General features: G+C 39.1%; 1 protein-coding gene across 1 annotated transcript in view; it reads left to right on the top strand.

Moving 5' to 3' along the window:
• The first annotated feature begins 634 nt into the window (after positions 1-634).
• The window catches only part of LOC126281495 (mitochondrial genome maintenance exonuclease 1-like), a 54,455-nt gene continuing 34,498 nt past the window's right edge, over positions 635-20,591 (top strand). Inside the window, exon 1 of the mRNA XM_049980502.1 lies at positions 635-1,818. Coding sequence (XP_049836459.1) covers positions 1,035-1,818 — 784 coding nt within the window. The 5' untranslated portion in view covers positions 635-1,034. The remainder of the gene's footprint in view (positions 1,819-20,591) is intronic.

Genomic DNA, 20,591 nt, shown 5'->3' with positions numbered 1-20,591 from the left:
TTCAATGAGCCCCTTGCCACACGGCCTTGGGTGGTCATGTGGAGAATATAATTTCTCATACATAAATGGGAGAAGTTAGTTAATGTATTTTGTAAAAAAAACGTTACATTTTCAAGAAATTTGTCTATTTTACTTCAAATTATATATATTATGAAGCAGTTGTCTAAATAACGAATTCGTTTTGTGATCAGTTTGTTCTCTCAAAGGCAGGACGCTATCTATTTCTTTAATTTCGTAGGCCTCAACATATTAGATAGTTAGATGCTCTCAAATTTTGTGGTAAGTACTGAATGGTATGTACTGAATCTTCCTAAATTTAATCAAAATCTGTCTTGCACCATCGTTTATATTTTCAAATATTTACTCATCTGCTCACTCCCAAATACACGGAGCAGCATTATTTTATTCCCGCTCTTGTGTCTAGCGGAACAGGGACATATGTTTGGTCAGAATGTGATCTAAAGTTTTAAATTGTTAAGTGACACTGTAACGCCGTGTTTGTTGTCAGTGGCCTAAACTTTAATTAGGGGCGAAAATACGTTATACCAAAAATTTTAATGTTTGTTGTCACTGGCTTAAACTTTATTTTGCAGTGAATACCAATTGTATAAAAAATTAAACTGTTAGATAGTAGAATGCGTAGAGTACACGTAATGGTTACTATTTTCAACGCTATTCTTATCGCTCCAACACTGACATTTTACTCTTTTATCTGTGAATATATTGTCGACCGTTTATACGCGAATCTCTGGTTATTAGTAAACAGTATGTGGGCGTATGCATTGCCGCGAAGTGAAAGTAGTTGTGCAGGTCAAGCTCGTTTGCATGCAGCTCGTTTGATACAGTGGATCATTGGCGAGTAGACACCAAATAACATATGGCAGTAAGATTTTGCCGACGAAAACCAGAAGCTGATCGCTTTGTCCACAGCTTATGCCATATAACGAGCGGTTGTTTTGAAATAAATGTTTTGGGGTCACAAATTTGTGACACTAGACAAGTAACCTAAATTGTTTTTAAGGCACAACAGTTAAATGATGTTGACACGCAAACTGCTCAGTAAACTTCGACCTGTAGCACGTAATGGTTACGAGCTTCATACGTCTGTGTCGTATAAGAAAAAAGTGAGCAGGGAGGTAGGAGAGGCGATAAAAAGATTAAATAAAGAAAATAAAAGCTTGTTTGGTGAACTTTTGGAAACAAGAAGTCAGAAACGAGTCAACGTAAAACGTAACAAAAATTTATTTGAAAATGCACAAGAAGATAAGAAGAAAAATAGTGCTACTGGAGAACTCCAGTGGACGCTGACGAGAAGTACCAAGAACATAACCAAGCTCCGTCAGCTGAGTAATCCTCAAATCCAGATTATAGTCAGGAAGGCGTCAAACCATGTACAGAAAACAGAAACACCACCGACAGCAGCGAAACCAAAATTAACCACTGTTTCCGAACCAGACAGTAAAGTTACAGAGGATATTGAAGGGCTGCTTCCAAAATTTGATGATTCCAATGTTCCACCATTACCCAGTGTAACAGAAAACTGTAAGAAACATACCTTGTTGCATTTACCAGACAATGTACTGAAAAGCATACCCTCCTTTCCATTATTCAACAATAAGAAAATTGAAGAACTCTCGACATGTGGATCAGAAAAAGCCATAGCTGAAAATGCTTGGAAATCCGAATACTATAAATATCCAGCAGTGAGTAGAATACTAAATGCTACCATGTCTGAAAAGTCACGGGTTGCTCTACGGCGATGGCAACAGAGGATGATTGCTGAACTTGGCCAGGAAGGATTCATGGACCTCTACACTGGTAATATGCCATTACAACATTTTATTTACAACATTTGAGTGATTTAGGTGGATTATTTACTCACATCAGTTTATTTGCCAAATTAAACATTCTAGCTATCAGAAGTGATACAAGAACCCACTTGTTTTGTAATTGTTCTGGAAATCCTAAGTGTAGACAGCTATGTTGTTTTGTTAATTTGAGTCATCGTCTTATAATTTTAAGTTTCCAAGATGGATGTCAATTCAAAATGTAAGATACAAAAATTGCAGTTGTATGAAGAATGATAATCACCTTCCCGAGAAATCAATGAAAGTTAAATAATAAATTTTGAATGCAGTAACATTTAACCATACATATGATCTGTTCATATTACAGTCTTTCTTGCTAATTATAAATGTTAGTGTGGTGTGAGATGAGGTATTGAACACTGAAAGGTGGTAAATTGAAGTAAAATTGCTTATAATCAGGATAAGTGATAAGTGTGTGCAGTAAACATGGTTTGGGGCATATGGAGTGTAAGTAGTGAACTGTGCCAAAAGGAGGAGGAACTAATGCTTCACTAGTTTCTCCTTAACCTAGACCTTGGGCTACATTATGGATCAGTATGCCACCATATCTGAGATTTTGCCAACTTGTTACCAAACTGTCGCCTTCTAACCTCAACTAAACCTTGGGCTACTCTGTTACAAACTACATATCTAAAACTGATATTATTGCAGAAGAAATATTTTCAGTGTACTGTTCTTTTTCTGTTTTTGCATATATGACAGTACATGCGGCATCACCATTACATTATTGTGTATTAATTGGTTCAGTTGCCATGAGGGTCACAATAGGTGAACCATAACTGAAAGATGGGCACAGAGGTCTGTAGCATATATCAACTTTAAAAAAGGTGGTGCAGGGGGCACACTGTGTAACACGTACCGAAAGTAGAAATTAAAACCTTCATCGAGCTAAAGCAAAGACATAGTGGTGTACAGTGGTCCAGGGAAAACTGCCTCAGGAGTGACATAAATGAAAAGCCATAATTATATGCAGTGTCATTTCTCAGTGCTTATTTTTCCTGTTCAGTTTTTTGGTCTGTATTTTACCTGGTGTGTATTGTAGACACACTACCACAGCTGGTAGACATCATTGGTTCATTAAGTTTACCAGCTGGAAAGTATGTGTGATAGAATGACTGAGGTCTGCAGAATGTGCGTCCCTCTTTTGGTGAATTGCCGAAAATTGTTGTTAGTAAGATGGTATCAAGTCCAAAATGAGTCATGTCTGGGGGGGGGACTGGTCATGAGGGACTCACTAGTAAAAGGAAGAGAGAGCCAACTTTCTACAAATTGGAGTATAGAATGTCAGAAGTTTTGAATTTGTAGAAAAATTGGAGACGTTGAGGGAGCAGATGAACAGTAAAGTTTAGTGATGGTTATGTATGTTAAATGAAAATATATCAGACAGGTGTGAACAGGTCAGTATGGGATAATGGCAACAATAGCCGTGACTGGTGTAATGCATATTGTGAATAGGAAAGTGAGTTGCACAATCAGCACCACCAAGCAACACAGTGATGAAATTATTGTTCTATGTGAACATGTTTTGCATATGCACAGCACTAGGATGTGTTAGGGAAACTGAGAGACTGATAACATATATGAAAGGGAAATTGAATGTAATACTCTTGGGTAAATGGAATACTGCAGCAGGAGAGAGAAAAGGAGTTTGAACTTCTAGACGATATTGAGTGGAAGAAAGAAATGAGTGAGGAGAGTTTCAAGCAACTCGAGTACACACTCTTCAAAGCTCACAAAAGTAGGTATGCTCAGAAAATACTGGAAGATACAAGCTGCAATTCCTTATTATTGGGCGAAAGTTTAGGAATCAGAAGCTAAAGTGCAAGACTCACCCATATAATCAAATACTGACTTGGATCCCAACCTAGTTGTGGTGAACATTCAGTTGGAATTTAAATGCGGAAACGTGAGCTATGGTGACAATACAAGACCAACATGCTCTTATTCTGGTCTTGAATGCTGAAGGATAAACAGCAATACACATCCAGTGTTTAGGGGCCAGCACTTCTCTTGAGAATCAACAATGCAACAAGTTTGGTCGAGATTTGACGCAAGACACTGGTTGATCTGAAACTTATGCAGACATTACGGCAACTCAAGTGGGAGACACTCGAGCACCCACCCTGTAGCCCTGATCTCTCCCCATGTGATTATGATGACTTTGGTTCCTTAAAAAAGGCCTTGAAGGGTCAATGATTCCTGTCAGACGAGGATGTTGTAGCAGGCAGTTACAGATTTCTTCATGCAGCAGGACACGGTACTTTACCAGATGGGTAACTTCAACCAGGTGCATCAGCGGGATGATTTCCTCGGTGGTTATGGTGATTTTGCCTGATTAGCATACAGATTCTGGACTGTGTGGCCTTTGAATGAAACTTTTTTATTGTGCCGAATAAGTACAAAATTTGGGAGAAGTTAAAAAGTAAAGATGTTAACCTTTGAATTGCAGAATTGGAAACCTTTGTTAAGCATGGAACAAAGGACACAAAAATGTTTTTGTAACTTCTGACTGTCACGCTGTGGAGTAAAGAAGGGAGCAAGATTGATTTGAAAGATGTAAATCATGAAATAATATGGTCACAGACAACTGCATGATTCAAACTCAAACGAATCATCAAGAGTGGATGAGATATCTTTGAATGTGCTAAAATCAGTGGAGGTACAGGGACTGCATTGTTATTTTATCAGCTGTACAGACTCTATTAAACAAGAGGTACACCATTATCTTTTCAGAAAATTATAATCTCATCCTACTGAGGTAAGTACCAGTAAATAAGTGTGAAAACTATAAGGTGACAGGGGCAGGCTCACTATTAAATTGCTGACCAGAGTATCAGTCAATGGAAAACAAAGAAAGTTAAAAAAAGGTTGGGATACGATTCTTGAAATCGTCTATACAAACTGGATGAAATACGAAGATATATGAAGAATATTTTTTAAAAAAAGTTGATGCAGAAAGTTCCAGAACTAAAGAAAGACAAACTCCTATTCAAAATGATGTAAGGCAGGACTGCAGTTTATTGTAAAGGGTACAATGAGTAAACTTAAAGATAATTTGTGAATGGAAATGAAACTGTAAAAACCAGTAATGAAATACGCAGGTGACAAAGCCGTTGGAGCTGAAGGAAAGGAAGATTTTAAAACAAGTATTGCATGTAATTGGTAGGTTACATAAAACACAATTTGTGTTAAGGTTGAATGAAACAAATTAAAAATCATACAAACAGGCAGTAAAATGTGCTCTTAGCATCCCGTTGATGCTGAAGTCATTAGAGATGGAGCACAAACTGAAACTGAGGAAGGAAATCAATTATGATCTTTTCAACAGAAGGGTCCTGACTTAACATAAAGTATTTTAGGGGAATCGACAACAAATCTGGATAGTAGGGCAGGGATTTCAACCCCACTCACAAACCACTGTGGCAGACACCTTGCTCAATGAAAGTACTGAAGAGAAGTAGAAAAGCAGGTAATGAAGTTAAGATTTTAGAAGAAATTCATTAATTGTTTTATCTATGAAACAAGATTGCACACAGTGGGCAAGTAGATTGGTTTAGGTGAAACTTTAATGACTTCCCATGTTGGCATAGAATTGAGAATGAAATAGTGAGAACTATACATCTGGAGCATTGCTCTATATCAGTAAGAAACACGCACCTTAGAAAGAAATGTATTGCTACAGAGGGACGTTTAAAATGTGACAAAGTATGATCTAGGAGATACTCTACATCTACACCCTCCAAACCACCATGAAGGGCATGGAAGAGAGTATAACCCATTGTACCAGTTATTAGGGCTTTTTCCCATACCATTCACTTATGGTATGATGGAAGAATGACTATTTTAATTCCTCTATGTGGACTGTGATTCGTGTAATCTTATCCTCACAATCCATGCTGGAGCTACATGTATAGGGTTGCATTGTGTTTCTAGTCATCCTTTAAAGCCAGTTTTTGAAACTTTGCAATTAGAATTTATCAGGATACTTTACATCTATCTTCAAAGTCGGGCAGTTCAATTCTTTCAGCATCTCTGTGACACATTCCCACATGTCAAAAAAATCTGTGGCCATTTGCACTGCTATTCTCTGTAAATGTTCATTGTCCTGTGTTATTCCTATATCATATGGATCCCACGCACTTGAGAAATGTTCTAGGAGGGGTTGAATAACTGATGTGTGATCATTCCATTTCATATCCCTATGAAGTATAACACCCAGGTGTTAGTATCAGTTGACCTATTTCATCTGTGACTCAGTAATATTATAGTCATAGGATACTGTGGTTATTTGTTTTGTGATGTGCACAGTTTTACATTTCTGAACATTTAAAGCAAGTTGCTAGTTGTTGCACCACTTTGAAATCTTGTCAAGTTTTAACTGAGATTTTTGTGGCTTCTTTCAGACAGTATTTGATTATAGATAACTGCTGCATCTGTGAAAAGTGTGAAGTTACTACTAATCTTGTCTGCAATGTCATTAACATACAACGTGAACAGCAAAGATCCCAATGAACTTCGCTGGAGCAAATCTAAAGTTACTTCTACACCTATCAATGATTTTTCATCTAAGATACTGTGCTGTGTCCTCCCCACTGACTAGTGCCCCATACGGTCATACTTTTGATAATAAGTGTAAATGTGATACTGAGTCAAATGCTTTTTGGAAATAAAGAAATACTGCATCAACATGACTGCTTTGGTCCAAAGTCTTCAGTATGTCAGGTGAGAGAAGTGCGAGTTGGGTTTCACGTGATTGGTGTTTTTGGAATCCATGCTGGTTGGCTTGGAGGAGGTCATTTTGTTCATGATATCGCACTGTGTTTGAGCTCAGAATATATTCTATGATTCTACAACAAATGGATGCTAAGGATATTGGATGGTAGATTTCTGGATCGTTTTTGCTGCTCTTCCTGTAAACAGAGGTGATCTGTATTTTTGTCAATCTCTGGGCATGTTTTTTGTTCGAGGTATGTGTGATAGATTATATAGTTAAAGGAGGAACTAACTCAGTCCCAAATTCAGTATAGAATCTGATAGGGATTCAGTCAGTCCCTGGAACTATGTTCAGTCTAAATTATCGCAACTGTTTCTCAATGCCATTGACACTATTATCTGTTTGACTCATCTTTACAGTGGTATGAGAGTTAAATTAGGCTAATACTCTTTGTTTTTCCTTTTTAAAAAATCTGAGTTAGGATAGCATTTCTGCTTTTGCTCTACTGCCATCAATATCAATTTCTGTCTTGTCTGTGACTGGACACTAACTTTGGTGCCACTAACAGAGTTTACATACAAGTAGAACTTCTCTGGGTTTTTTGAAAGATCATTTGACAGTATTCTGTTATGATAGGATTGAAGGCTTCATGCATTGCCTTCTTGTCAGTCAAATGTGTTTCATTCAGCATCTCTCTTTTTATAGCCCAATGCTTTGTTTTACACCTATTATGCAGTGTTCTGTTTCACTGGGTACATATATATCCAGAGCATTGTCAGCTGCTGTTTTAAACTTGAGCCACAGTTCCTCTACATGCTCCTGTCCTGAGTTTCAAGTATCCCATTGAGATACGACACTAGGTGCTTCTTTATGTAGTCTGCTGAAAATATACATATCTCCACTTGTTTTAGTCGCTCTTTGTACTTGGTAATCATTGTTGCTACAACTACCTCATGGTCACTGATACCAATTTCCATATGGATAACCTCAGAGAGATCAGGCCTATTTATTGCCATTAGATCTTATATATTTCCATCATGAGTGGGTTTCTGAACTATGTGTTCCAGGTAGTTTCCCGAGAAGTAATATTTGAAAGGATTTTTTTGTCATTTCCAACACTGACAAAACTGTAATCACCCCAATTGCTTGCTTGATGATTAAAGTCTCCTCCAGTGAGTTCAGTGTGATTGGGGAACTTACAAACAAGTGACCTGAAGCTTTCTCTAAAGTTTTTGCCCCCATCAAGAGACGAATCTGGTGGTCGATCAAGGGATCCAGTTATATTTTTTACCCACTCCTGATATTTATTCTTGATCAAACAATCTCACATGAAGCTGCAATTTCTGTCTTGGTGGATTTGAGGTTCTTGTTTGCTGTGACAAATGCACTGCCTCTGTTTCCAATTAGCCTTAATCCTTTTGATATAAGACACTTAAATGTTTCCCAAAAATAATTCTGCTGTCAACTTCAGGTTTCAACCAGCATTCCATTCCTAGTATTGTGTAAACTTTGCTGCTGTTTAGAAGCAGTTCAAATCCTGGCACTTTGTAGTGAATGTTTCAGCAGTTAATGGCTAGGACTTCAATGCTGTTGCCTGTGGGAGACATTTGTTTGGATCTTACATAAATACTTTTGAGTCTTCTACACCTATTGTTATCTGGACTGGATGGAGAGTTGCCTAATCTAAAAATCCCATGTGTGTATCCCGCACACAGTCAGCTACCTGGGCAGCAGCCTCTGTTGTGGAGTACATACTAGACCCATTTAGGGGTACCCTACAGTTCTCAGCACAAGTCTAGAAAGTCACAGAACCTTCACAGTCTCTGGTTCTGTCCTTCCTCTCGACTAAGGATGAGAGGGCCACAATGTGTTCTGCACACAGTGCTGTAGGTTAAAACCTCTGAAGCAAGACTGGTGTTCTCAGCCTTCTCTGCCAGTTGCTAGAATGATCCAAATACGAAGTGCTATCCAAAATTTTCGGAACTGGTACTGTCATCTGTTGGAAACCTTACCTTTGACTAATGGTCACCATGACCCTCAAAGTAGTTCCCATCCGCATGTACACACCGGTCCCTATGCTTCTGCCACTGGTCAAACATCTTCTGGAAGTCCTGTCCTTTGAGGTTGTTTATCACAGCCAGTAATGCTTCTTGAATCCTCTCTAAAGTGTCAAACCAATGGCCTTTCAACTTGAGTTTCAATTTTCGGAATAGCCTGAAGTCACAAGTTGCCAAATCTGGCGAGTACGGTAGGTGGGGTGCAACCGCCATGTTGTTTTTTGCCAAAAAGGTCCCGGCGAGGAAGGATGTGTGACAGGACTTTCTGTCATGTTGCAGCAGCCAGTTCCCTTGATGCCAAAGTTTGGACCGCCGTCACCACATGTTTTCACGGAGCCTTCGCAAAACGTCACGGTAGTACGCAGAATTCACTGTTTGGTTGGGTGAGACAAATTCTTTGTGCACAATTCCCTTGGTATCAAAGAAATCGATGATCATGCTCTTCACTTTGCTCTTCACTTGTCTTGCTTTATGGAGTCTTGGAGAGCCCAGGCTCTTCCACTGCGACGATAGTTGCTTTATCTTTGGGTCATAACTGTCAAACCAGTTCTTGTCGCTGTTGATAACCCATGACAAGAAGGTTTGATCATCAGATGCGGTCTGACGAAGGTCGGTGCACACTTCTACACACTGCACCTTCTGATTGGCATTTGAGATCTTGGGCACAAATTTTGCAGCGACATGATGCATACATACCCAATTCATCAGTCAACATTCGTCGACATGTCCCATAACCAATACCCTCTTCATCTGTAAGGTCTTGAATGGTTCGACATTGATCCGCATGAATCAATTATTGAAGTTTGGCAACAATTGTCTGGCGTTGTGCAGCTAACAAGCCTTCCAGTCTGAGCATCATCTTCGACGTCTGTATGGCCAGCCCTGAACTGAGTATGCCACACAAACACACACATACGACTCAAGCTCTGTTCACTAAACACTTGTTGAATCATTGCAAGGGTCTCCGTAGCACTTTTTCCGAGATTTGCACAGAATTTGATACACATGCGCTGTTCTGTTCACGGATCCATCGTAAAATTGCCACATACCAAACACAGAGTATTACGGAAATCACTGTAGACACGCAACACGTCCTCGCAGCTGAATGCCACTCCGCTCACTGACTCATCAGATCTGCAGCTCTCACCAAGTAGCGGTGGAAAGATATACTACTCCTACTTTCCAGATGGCAGCACCAGTCCCGAAAATTTTGGATTCCACCTTGTATGACCTTGGAGCTCATATGACAGTGATTTTCTGTTTCAAAGTGTGGCACAATCTGCAGTTGGTTACAGCCTGTTCCTTCAGTGGCTGCCACAATAACCTCTTAGTGTTGAGTCAGACCCCATGCATAAAAACTGAAAAACAGTACACAAGAAAATAAATATAGGATAAGTATTTAATGGAATGAACAGTTCAATGGGGTACAAGTTAACAGATCCTGGAACAGTTAACATGACACTGCAAATGTAGACAAATATTAAGCTATATAAAACAGTCGTTGAGATTGTTGGGTACAATATGAATGCATAAATGAACAGATTAGTGCAAGATAGCAGTTGAAGAACTGATAACTATTGTAAAAGAAAGTCTTGCAGGAGAAACTTGTGATTACACATCTCATCCAGGAGAAGAGAATGTGTTTGTATGTATATATTTGTGTGTGTGTGTGTGTGTGTGTGTTTTTTTTGGGGGGGGGGGGGGGGGGGAGATGAGATATCGCCTACAAGAAAAACAAAAGTCAAGAGAGAATGTGATTTTTATATCTTTCAAGTGTATGTATGTATAAATCATGTAAGTGGTTTCCTGTTTCCAGGTCCCCCAGTTTGTGTTGAGCTCTATAAGATTCTTAACATAGTAGATGATAATTAACTAATTAATGGAAAATCTTATATAAAGATGTGAAACAATTACTAACAAAGAGATAGAGGGGCTGGCCAGTACTTACCTCAGCTCAGTACAGCCGATAGAAACACAAAAAACAACCGAAAGTTTAAGTTCCTAGCTTTCGGAATAAATGTTCCTTCATCAGGGAGGAGAGAGGGGAAAGAAAGGGAAGAAGGGAAAGTGGATTTAGTTACTCACAACCCAGTTTATGAAGCAACAGGGAAAGGAAAACAGGGAAGGTAGCAAGGATGGAGGCATGGTTGTCAGAGGGAAGCCAAAGATATTCTACTGTAGGTACTGTGCCAGCTTCAAACCAAAGAGGATGCATACAGAAGTAAAGACCTCCCCACACCACCCAGAGTTGCCTTTCATCGTCCCCCTAACCTCCGTAACATCCTTGTTAAACCCTACAATATTCCCAGACTACCTTCTCTACCCAGTGGTTCCTACCCCTGTAACCGACCCCGCTGCAAAACCTGCCCCATGCATCCCCCCACAACCACCTACTCCAGCCCCGCTACTGGTAAAACATACACAATTCAAGGCAGGGCCACATGTGAAACTACACATGTCATTTATCAGCTGACATGCCGGCACTGCACAGCCTTTTACATTGGTATGACAACTGAACTGGCTGAGCACATGAACGGACACAGACGAACTGTCTGCCTAGGAGATGTCCAATACCCAGTAGCGGAGCATGCCCCCCAGCATAATTCTAGGGACCTAGAAACGTGCTACACCGTATGTTCCATTTGGCTTCTCCCACCCAACACCAGTCCCTCTGAACTGCGGAGATGGGAACTTGCACTCCAGCACATCCTTTCATCCCGCCATCCCCCTGGACTGAACCTACGTTAAACAACCTCACTGCCATTTACTTTTCAGTCTTCTCCTCTTTCCCTTTCCTCTTTAGCCATTCATGCATCTTTTCATCCTACATCTTTATACTATACACCTCTTTACTTCTGTATGCATCCTCTTTGGTTTGAAGCTGGCACAGTACCTACAGTAGAATATCTTTGGCTTCCCTCTGACAACCATGCCTCCATCCTTGCTACCTTCCCTGTTTTCCTTTCCCTGTTGCTTCATAAACTGGGTTGTGAGTAACTAAATCCACTTTCCCTTCTTCCCTTTCTTTCCCCTCTCTCCTCCCTGATGAAGGAACATTTATTCCGAAAGCTAGGAACTTAAATTTTCGGTTGTTTTTTGTGTTTCTATCGGCTGTACTGAGCTGAGGTAAGTACTGGCCAGCCCCTCTATCTCTTTGTTAGATGATAATTATTACTTTTTTCATGATTTTCAATGTTCTATTGAAAATATTCAGTTTTATATTTGTAAATTTAATTTTTTAACATAATAAAATATGTTTAATCCTGTGTTTATGTTAGTCATCTGAGCATGGTACTAGAAATTAAGTCTTTTTGTTTAGTATTTGGGAATTTATGTTTTAGTTACATTATTTCACTGTACTAATGATCCATATCTGTGAACATATGTGAAGATACCCAATTTAATTCTTTGCAACTTCTCTTTATTTCCAGAGATACTTGCAGAAACAGAAGTCAGTGTTAATATATGTGGCGTAGCATGATGGACTGAATTTTAGTCATTGTGTACAAGACAGTTCTTTCATACAAGAGCTACAAAGATAACATTAATTTGTATTTTATCTTTCAGATTCAACAGTTCCTTTGCAGAAACAGACAAGACTACCAGTTTGTGTATGTAACAACAAAATTTTATGTTTGGTAGAATGCGCCTCCTGTTCAGCTAATTGTTATTGAATCAGAAAAAGTGTTATGCATGCATAAAGAAGTACGTTTCTGGGTTAATTCAGTTTCCAATAACATTTTTGTTTACAGCTTACAGTACCCATTACAAAACACCCTCCACTCACTGTATAAATCCATTTTGCAATTTTTTAACTTTTTATTTGTATTCCTAAGTGTTCATCGAGTGAGCATTAGAATTAGAAATGAAGAATCAGCCCACCATTCAGCTAAGTTCATGATTAAGAACCTCAAAAATCAGTCTTATTCTTATTTTTGTGGTAACTAAGATAACTGTCTAGTGATGGATCGGTGGTGAAATGCCAGACTGCAAATCCAAAGGCCTGGGTTTCAGTCCACAGTCAGTCCTCGTCATCTATTTCACCTCTGTCAGTTTTTCCTAATGTGAAAAATGCTGAGTTGAAGTATGGTTCAGTATCCATGTTTAACATTATGCCCCCATATAATTGGCTGATCAGACTATTTCAAAGGTGAGAGGAAGACAAGGGCATACCAACAGGACCATGTATAGTAAATCATTGTGATGTTGAAACCAACCTTCAGGTCAATTAGTGTTTTACTTTTTTAATAATTGTTTTATAAAGGAGGTGGGGGTCAGGGGTAAGGGAGACTGATTTGAAATGCTGGCACTGTATTAATGACAGTCAACTTAGTACATCAACCAACCTGAGTGTGGCTTATAACAGGAGGAGGGGGGTAATTTCCTTGCTTATCTAGACAAAAACTGATTTGGTTTCACAGCTAAAATTACAAACAACACATAAGTAGAACGTGAAAACACTCTTTATTGGAGATAGGAACTGGCTGAGTTTTTTCCTAGCTCTGAAGTACAACAAACAAAGAGAGAAAACATGAAACACACTTGTATCACAGGCAGATAATGCACACTTTTCCTCTGATATTAAGGTAAGTGACGGTGTAGCAATTGGACTGAAATCTTGCTACAGAGAGCAATAATAGGTAATTCCTGGATGAGTTGGTTTCCATCACGTATGGACCCTGAAGGTGGGAATAATTCCAGGAAAGAGAGATTAAGGGGGTTGGGTGGGAGAGAGAAAAGCTGGCTAGCCAATATGCATCGGTGCGTCCTCTCTGTGTAGCAGCTGTGTTATTAAATTACTTTTACTAGCACTATTTTCTTGCAGTTGCACTTTCCCCATTCTGAATTATATACTTCTATTTTTGGTGTGTATTATTTCTTGTATTTTCATCATAGGTGCTGCAGTGTGAAAAGATATTACAAGTGTAAAATGTTTTTTCTATAGGGCCATTAATAAAATGTTATATGTTTAATGTTATTTCCTGTAGCAGATAACTTTGCAGAACTGAGACAAAGCTGAAATTAATATCATCATGTTGAGACTATGACTTTATTTGTTATGGCTTAATGTAATATATGTTACAACTAACTTGTGTAGTGTTTAGCTCGAGTAGAATGAGGGGCAGGTGCCGTCATCCCATTGGACAACTGTTGCAGCGGGTCAAGCACCGTAGTTACTTTACCACATATTTATCTTCAAGTGTACTATGTAAGAGCAGGCAGAATTGCTACTCTCTCATGATATTTGCAGCACATTAGCTGAACATAGAATTATTACATCCATTAAGGAAACCTGACTACTGGCTGTGAACATTTGATATTCATCCTTCAAGGTTGGAGTGATTCATGTATGTTTCTTATTTAACTTAAAATATAGTTAGCTGTGGGCACTAAGGTAATAGATCTGTACAGGCAGTTTGACATAACAACCAAATTAAAATAGTAATTTTGTTTGTCTTTTCTTTTTCTCTGTGTTGTGTAAGTGGCAAAGAGATAATGAAAACGAAAGTTGCAGCAAGGCCTTCATCAAAAGTAGACGACACACACACACACACACACACACACACACACACACACACACACACACACACACACAGTCTTGGGTGGGGGTAGGAGGCTGGGGTGGGAGGGGGAGGGATTGTAGGGTAGGTTTGGGGGACAGTGAAGTGGTGCTGGGGAATGCACATGGAGGAGGTGGAGAGAAGGTAGGGCAGCTATGTGCAATAGGGAGGTTAGATGAAGGGTTGGGGAGAGGGGGACATTCTCTGCAATATGTCATACATTCCTGTAACCCTCATGGTCTCACTTTTGATAGTCATTGTCCTCACTCATCCGACCCCTTCCCTGTTCCAATTCCAGCATTACACAGCCCTCATTCCACTATCGCATTCAGTCTTCTTACTTCTTTCCTTTTCTGCTATCCCCCACCACGTCTCCCTTGCCCTCCGTCTAACCTCCAAACTGCACATAACTGCCCTACTGTCTCTGCACTTCGTCCCTGCTTGGTCCACAGCAGCACTTCACTATCCTCCACTCTTACCCTACTATCCCTCCCCCACACCAGCCTCCTCCTTACTCCCACCCAGTCACTACCCCCATCATGCACAGGTGCTGCTGCTCACAGAGAGGCTTCAGTTGCCGGAGACTGCAGTCATGTGTGTGTGTGTGTGTGTGTGTGTGTGTGTGTGTGTGAGAGAGAGAGTGCATTTTGTGTGTGTGTGTGTGCGCATGTGTGACTGTCGTCCATGCTTGACAAAGGCCTTACTGAATGAAAGCGTATTTATGATGCTCTTTTTGTTGTGCCTGTCTGCAACTCAGCATGTCTGCTATAAGGTAAGTGGCAACTTTAGTTTTCATAATATTGTTACATTCCATCCTGGATTTTCCATTGTTTGATTTTTACAAAGAGATTAGCTGTTAATGAATCTAGACTACATTTAGTTGGGTTCAGCTGCTTGTGGAATGTGAGACATCTTGAATAGAAAGTTTAGTTATAAGTATTTTGCTTATCATTAATGAATCTGGTTAGAGGAAACTCTGAAAATAGTTCATCACTTGTATAAGAGCAGAAAATTAAATAGAAATATCACTCTGGACATTTATGTGAGAGCTACAAGAACTTGCTTGTATGTCTACATCAGTGTTTCTTTTATGCTTGTTATGTTTTCTGATCTGCTATATCTCAACAGTATGTAAACCTTCAGTAAGATTGTCATTCATTGTTTTGTATGTGATATGACGGCGATCTCCTCTTAAATTTGACTTTTTTATTACAGAATTAGTTGGATGATAAGCAAGTGTCCTCATAACTTGAGAGCGCCATTTTAGAAGTTTTATATTGCATAGCCCAGTCGCTTAGTGAAAAAAAAATTGAATGTTAATAGTGGTGTTGATAATTTACTCAGAATTTGATTGTGTTGTGGTCTCACATTTATCTTCAAGTGTAAGTTTAGTGCCAGGCATACAACTCCTACAATTATGATACACTTTTTAAATTTGACTTCTGGTCAGGTGACTACAGGGTTATAAACACAAAATCAAATAGGGGTAATGCAGGAGTAGGTTTAATAATGAATAGGAAAATAGGAATGCGGGTAAGCTACTACAAACAGTGTAGTGAACGCATTATTGTGGCCAAGATAGATACGAAGCCCACACCTACAACAGTAGTACAAGTTTATATGCCAACTAGCTCTGCAGATGATGAAGAAATTGAAGAAATGTACGATGAAATAAAAGAAATTATTCAGATAGTGAAGGGAGACGAAAATTTAATAGTAATGGGTGACTGGAATTCGAGTGTAGGAAAAGGGAGAGAAGGAAACATAGTAGGTGAATATGGATTGGGGCTAAGAAATGAAAGAGGAAGCCGCCTAGTAGAATTTTGCACAGAGCACAACTTAATCATAGCTAACACTTGGTTTAAGAATCATGAAAGAAGGTTGTATACGTGGAAGAACCCTGGAGATACTAAAAGGTATCAGATAGATTATATAATGGTAAGACAGAGATTTAGGAACCAGGTTTTAAGTTGTAAGACATTTCCAGGGGCAGATGTGGACTCTGACCACAATCTATTGGTTATGACCTGTAGATTAAAACTGAAGAAACTGCAAAAATGTGAGAAATTAAGGAGATGGGACCTGGATAAACTGAAAGAACCAGAGGTTGTACAGAGTTTCAGAGAGAGCATAAGGGAACAATTGACTGGAATAGGGGAAATAAATACAGTAGAAGAAGAATGGGTAGCTCTGAGGGATGTAGTAGTGAAGGCAGCAGAGGATAAAGTAGGTACAAAGACGAGGGCTGCTAGAAATCCTTGGGTAACAGAAGAAATATTGAATTTAATTGATGAAAGGAGAAAATATAAAAATGCAGTAAATGAAGCAGGCAAAAAGGAATACAAACGTCTCAAAAATGAGATTGACAGGAAGTGCAAAATGGCTAAACAGGGATGGCTAGAGGACAAATGTAAGGATGTAGAAGCTTATCTCACTAGGGGTAAGATAGATACTGCCTACAGGAAAATTAAAGAGACCTTTGGAGAGAAGAGAACCACGTGTATGAATATCAAGAGCTCAGATGGCAGCCCAGTTCTAAGCAAAGAAGGGAAGGCAGAAAGGTGGAAGGAGTATATAGAAGGTTTATACAAGGGCGATGTACTTGAGGACAATATTATGGAAATAGAAGAGGATGTAGATGAAGACGAAATGGGAGATACGATACTGCGTGAAGAGTTTGACAGAGCACTGAAAGACCTGAGTCGAAACAAGGCCCCCGGAGTAGACAACATTCCATTAGAACTACTGACGGCCTTGGGAGAGCCAGTCATGACAAAACTCTACCAGCTGGTGAGCAAGATGTATGAGACAGGCGAAATACCCTCAGACTTCAAGAAGAATATAATAATTCCAATCCCAAAGAAAGCAGGTGCTGACAGATGTGAAAATTACCGAACTATCAGTTTAATAAGCCACGGCTGCAAAATACTAACGCGAATTCTTTACAGACGAATGGAAAAACTGGTAGATGCAGACCTCGGGGAGGATCAGTTTGGATTCCGTCGAAATGTTGGAACACGTGAGGCAATACTGACCTTACGACTTATCTTAGAAGAAAGATTAAGAAAAGGCAAACCTACGTTTCTAGCATTTGTAGACTTAGAGAAAACTTTTGACAATGTTGACTGGAATACTCTTTTTCAAATTCTAAAGGTGGCAGGGGTAAAATACAGGGAGCGAAAGGCTATTTATAATTTGTACAGAAACCAGATGGCAGTAATAAGAGTCGAGGGGCATGAAAGGGAAGCAGTGGTTGGGAAAGGAGTGAGACAGGGTTGTAGCCTCTCCCCGATGTTATTCAATCTGTATATTGAGCAAGCAGTAAAGGAAACAAAAGAAAAATTTGGAGTAGGTATTAAAATTCATGGAGACGAAGTAAAAACTTTGAGGTTCGCCGATGACATTGTAATTCTGTCAGAGACGGCAAAGGACTTGGAAGACCAGTTGAACGGAATGGACAGTGTCTTGAAAGGAGGATACAAGATGAACATTAACAAAAGCAAAACGAGGATAATGGAATGTAGTCAAATTAAATCGGGTGATGCTGAGGGAATTAGATTAGGAAATGAGACACTTAAAGTAGTAAAGGAGTTTTGCTATTTAGGAAGTAAAATAACTGATGATGGTCGAAGTAGAGAGGATATAAAATGTAGACTGGCAATGGCAAGGAAAGCGTTTCTGAAGAAGAGAAATTTGTTAACATCGAATATAGATTTATGTATCAGGAAGTCGTTTCTGAAAGTATTTGTTTGGAGTGTAGCCATGTATGGAAGTGAAACATGGACGATTACTAGTTTGGACAAGAAGAGAATAGAAGCTTTCGAAATGTGGTGCTACAGAAGAATACTGAAGATAAGGTGGATAGATCACGTAACTAATGAGGAGGTATTGAATAGGAATGGGGAGAAGAGAAGTTTGTGGCACAACTTGACTAGAAGAAGGGATCGGTTGGTAGGACATGTTTTGAGGCATCAAGGGATCACAAATTTAGCATTGGAGGGCAGCGTGGAGGGTAAAAATCGTAGAGGGAGACCGAGAGATGAGTACACTAAGCAGATTCAGAAGGATGCAGGTTGCAGTAGGTACTGGGAGATGAAGAAGCTTGCACAGGATAGAGTAGCATGGAGAGCTGCATCAAACCAGTCTCAGGACTGAAGACAACAACAACATTCAGTGACACAAATTTTTTGAATGATGCATATAATGCCACTGTGATCATTTGAAAACCAACTAAATAACCAACTTGTTTCTTATTATCCCTTTCGTGATAAAGTACAAGGTAACACTACTATGTTTCAAAGTTGTGTCACAGTAAAAAAATTGTGCTAATTACACTACTGATAATGATGCAGCCCTAATTAATTGTAATATAAGGCATCAGACTAACACAAATTCCATGAATGATAACAGGTGCATGCAGCAGAGCATGACTAAAGACAAGCTAGTCTCCTAGTGAGCGGTGTAAGAAGTGGTGCATTGATCAATGGTAAATATTATTAAGGTTTCGGTCATTGTTGCCACCAATGGCAGCCTTTAACTTATTCCATCTATCGGTCCATGCATGAAAGTACGTGGTACCAATTTGTTCCAAAAAGCCACACACAAAAATGCATTTTCAGGGGGTCTTAACATGGGTTATATTGATCATAGAGATAAAAGGTCAAGTGTAGTGGAGAGCCCCTGGCTTAGTGACCATTGGTATTACTGTCAGAACAACAGCCATATTGTAACTATCCTATGGTAAAGAGTCAAAATTTAAACCTTACACATTTCCTACAGTCCAGGCAAATTGAACAAGTTCTTTTTTTTTCTTTTCTTCTTCTTCTTCTTCTTCTTCTTCTTCTTCATTAGGTGTGGTGTAGGGTGGACTTTAGGTGGCTTATGAAAGCACAATTTGTTTGTCGGTGGCTCCTGAGAAACCACCAAAAAAAAACATGATTTTTGGGTGCGAAAAGTACCAATTGTGGGATGGCCACTCTATAATTTATATTCACGAAAGGTTGTCAAAATTTTTACCAAATGTTCTTAAGGTGATATTCTCAGGGAACTTCAAAACTTTTTTCGATATAAGTATCTATTACTGAGTTCTAAAGGCTCAAAGTTACTGTTCTTTTGCATAAAATTGCAAAAACTGGTTTTTAATCATTTTGGAACCATGGACTGCAATTACCTAAATAACTAACCATGGCTGGCCGGGGTGGCGGAGCAGTTCTAGGCGCTACAGTATGGAACTGCGCAACTGCTACGGTCACAAGCTTCGAATCCTGCCTCGGGCATGGATGTGTGTGATGTTCTTAGGTTAGTTAGGTTTAAGTAGTTCTAAGTTCTAGGGGACTGATGACCTCAGATGTTAAGTACCATAGTGCTCAGAGCCATTTGAACCATTTTGAACTAACCATGGCAGATGGCTCAGATTTTAACTGTATGTTCTTTAGACATTCATCTAAAAATGCAATGGTCCCCGTTTTCAGAAATCTATATGTGTTATCAAGGTACAGCCAAAAACCACGATTTTTGATTACAAAAAGTATCAGTTGTGGGGATGGTCACTTCTATAATTTCTCTTCAAGGCAAATCATCAAATTTGTATCACATATTCATAAAATGATGTTCTTGGGGAGCTTCTGAAACATTTTCATTTTTCTATATCGTTTTCCATGACCGAGATTCAGAGGTTCAAAGTTACAATACTTATGCACATAACGTGTGGCCTGAGGCATGAATGTAGCTTTAACTAACATAATGAACACATGGCAAGGGTTCTAGGATCATCACAAGGGTTCTGTGGTCAACAGACTGTTTTTAGTTAGCATTTTTTTACCAAGAAAACTTTACGATGTGCTGTCTCTGTATAATGGACTCTTCATGCCTATACAAATACTAGTACGCTCAAAGTTGTACTGTCAAGACAAAAAATGGCCAATGGTCTTAATATTCCTGTAAAGAACTTAAAATGACAGCCAAAAACAGTGTAAAATTGGAAAGACTGCAAATTCAACATAAGCTGGGCATTTCCAATGAATTGTGACTGATGAGCAAAGTGTCCAGAAAAAAACTGTAAAGCAAACAAATTTGTGTTAACCTTATACTACTTGTTTATGTGTGTCAAAGCCCACACACAATGAAAATATTTTAGACCTTGTAGCTAAAAATAGGCATGACCTTATCGGCCGTGTCAGTACAGAGACAAGTTAGTGTTCACGATGTTGTCATAGTGTTGATGGTTACTAAAGTTAATAAATCCATTAAGAAGTCTAGAAGATTATTTATGCTAGAAAAAGCAAGTTAGCAATTATTAGCATCCCACTTGAACAATGAATGGACATCATGTAGTTTGAATATGACGGACTTCAAGGAATTAGCATATACACACCAGTGGAAAAATGTTTCT

Source organism: Schistocerca gregaria, chromosome 7 (genome assembly GCF_023897955.1).
Source record: "Schistocerca gregaria isolate iqSchGreg1 chromosome 7, iqSchGreg1.2, whole genome shotgun sequence".
In the NCBI taxonomy this organism is placed as follows: Eukaryota; Metazoa; Arthropoda; class Insecta; order Orthoptera; family Acrididae; genus Schistocerca; species Schistocerca gregaria.
This window is presented reverse-complemented; position numbering and strand designations above follow the sequence as displayed.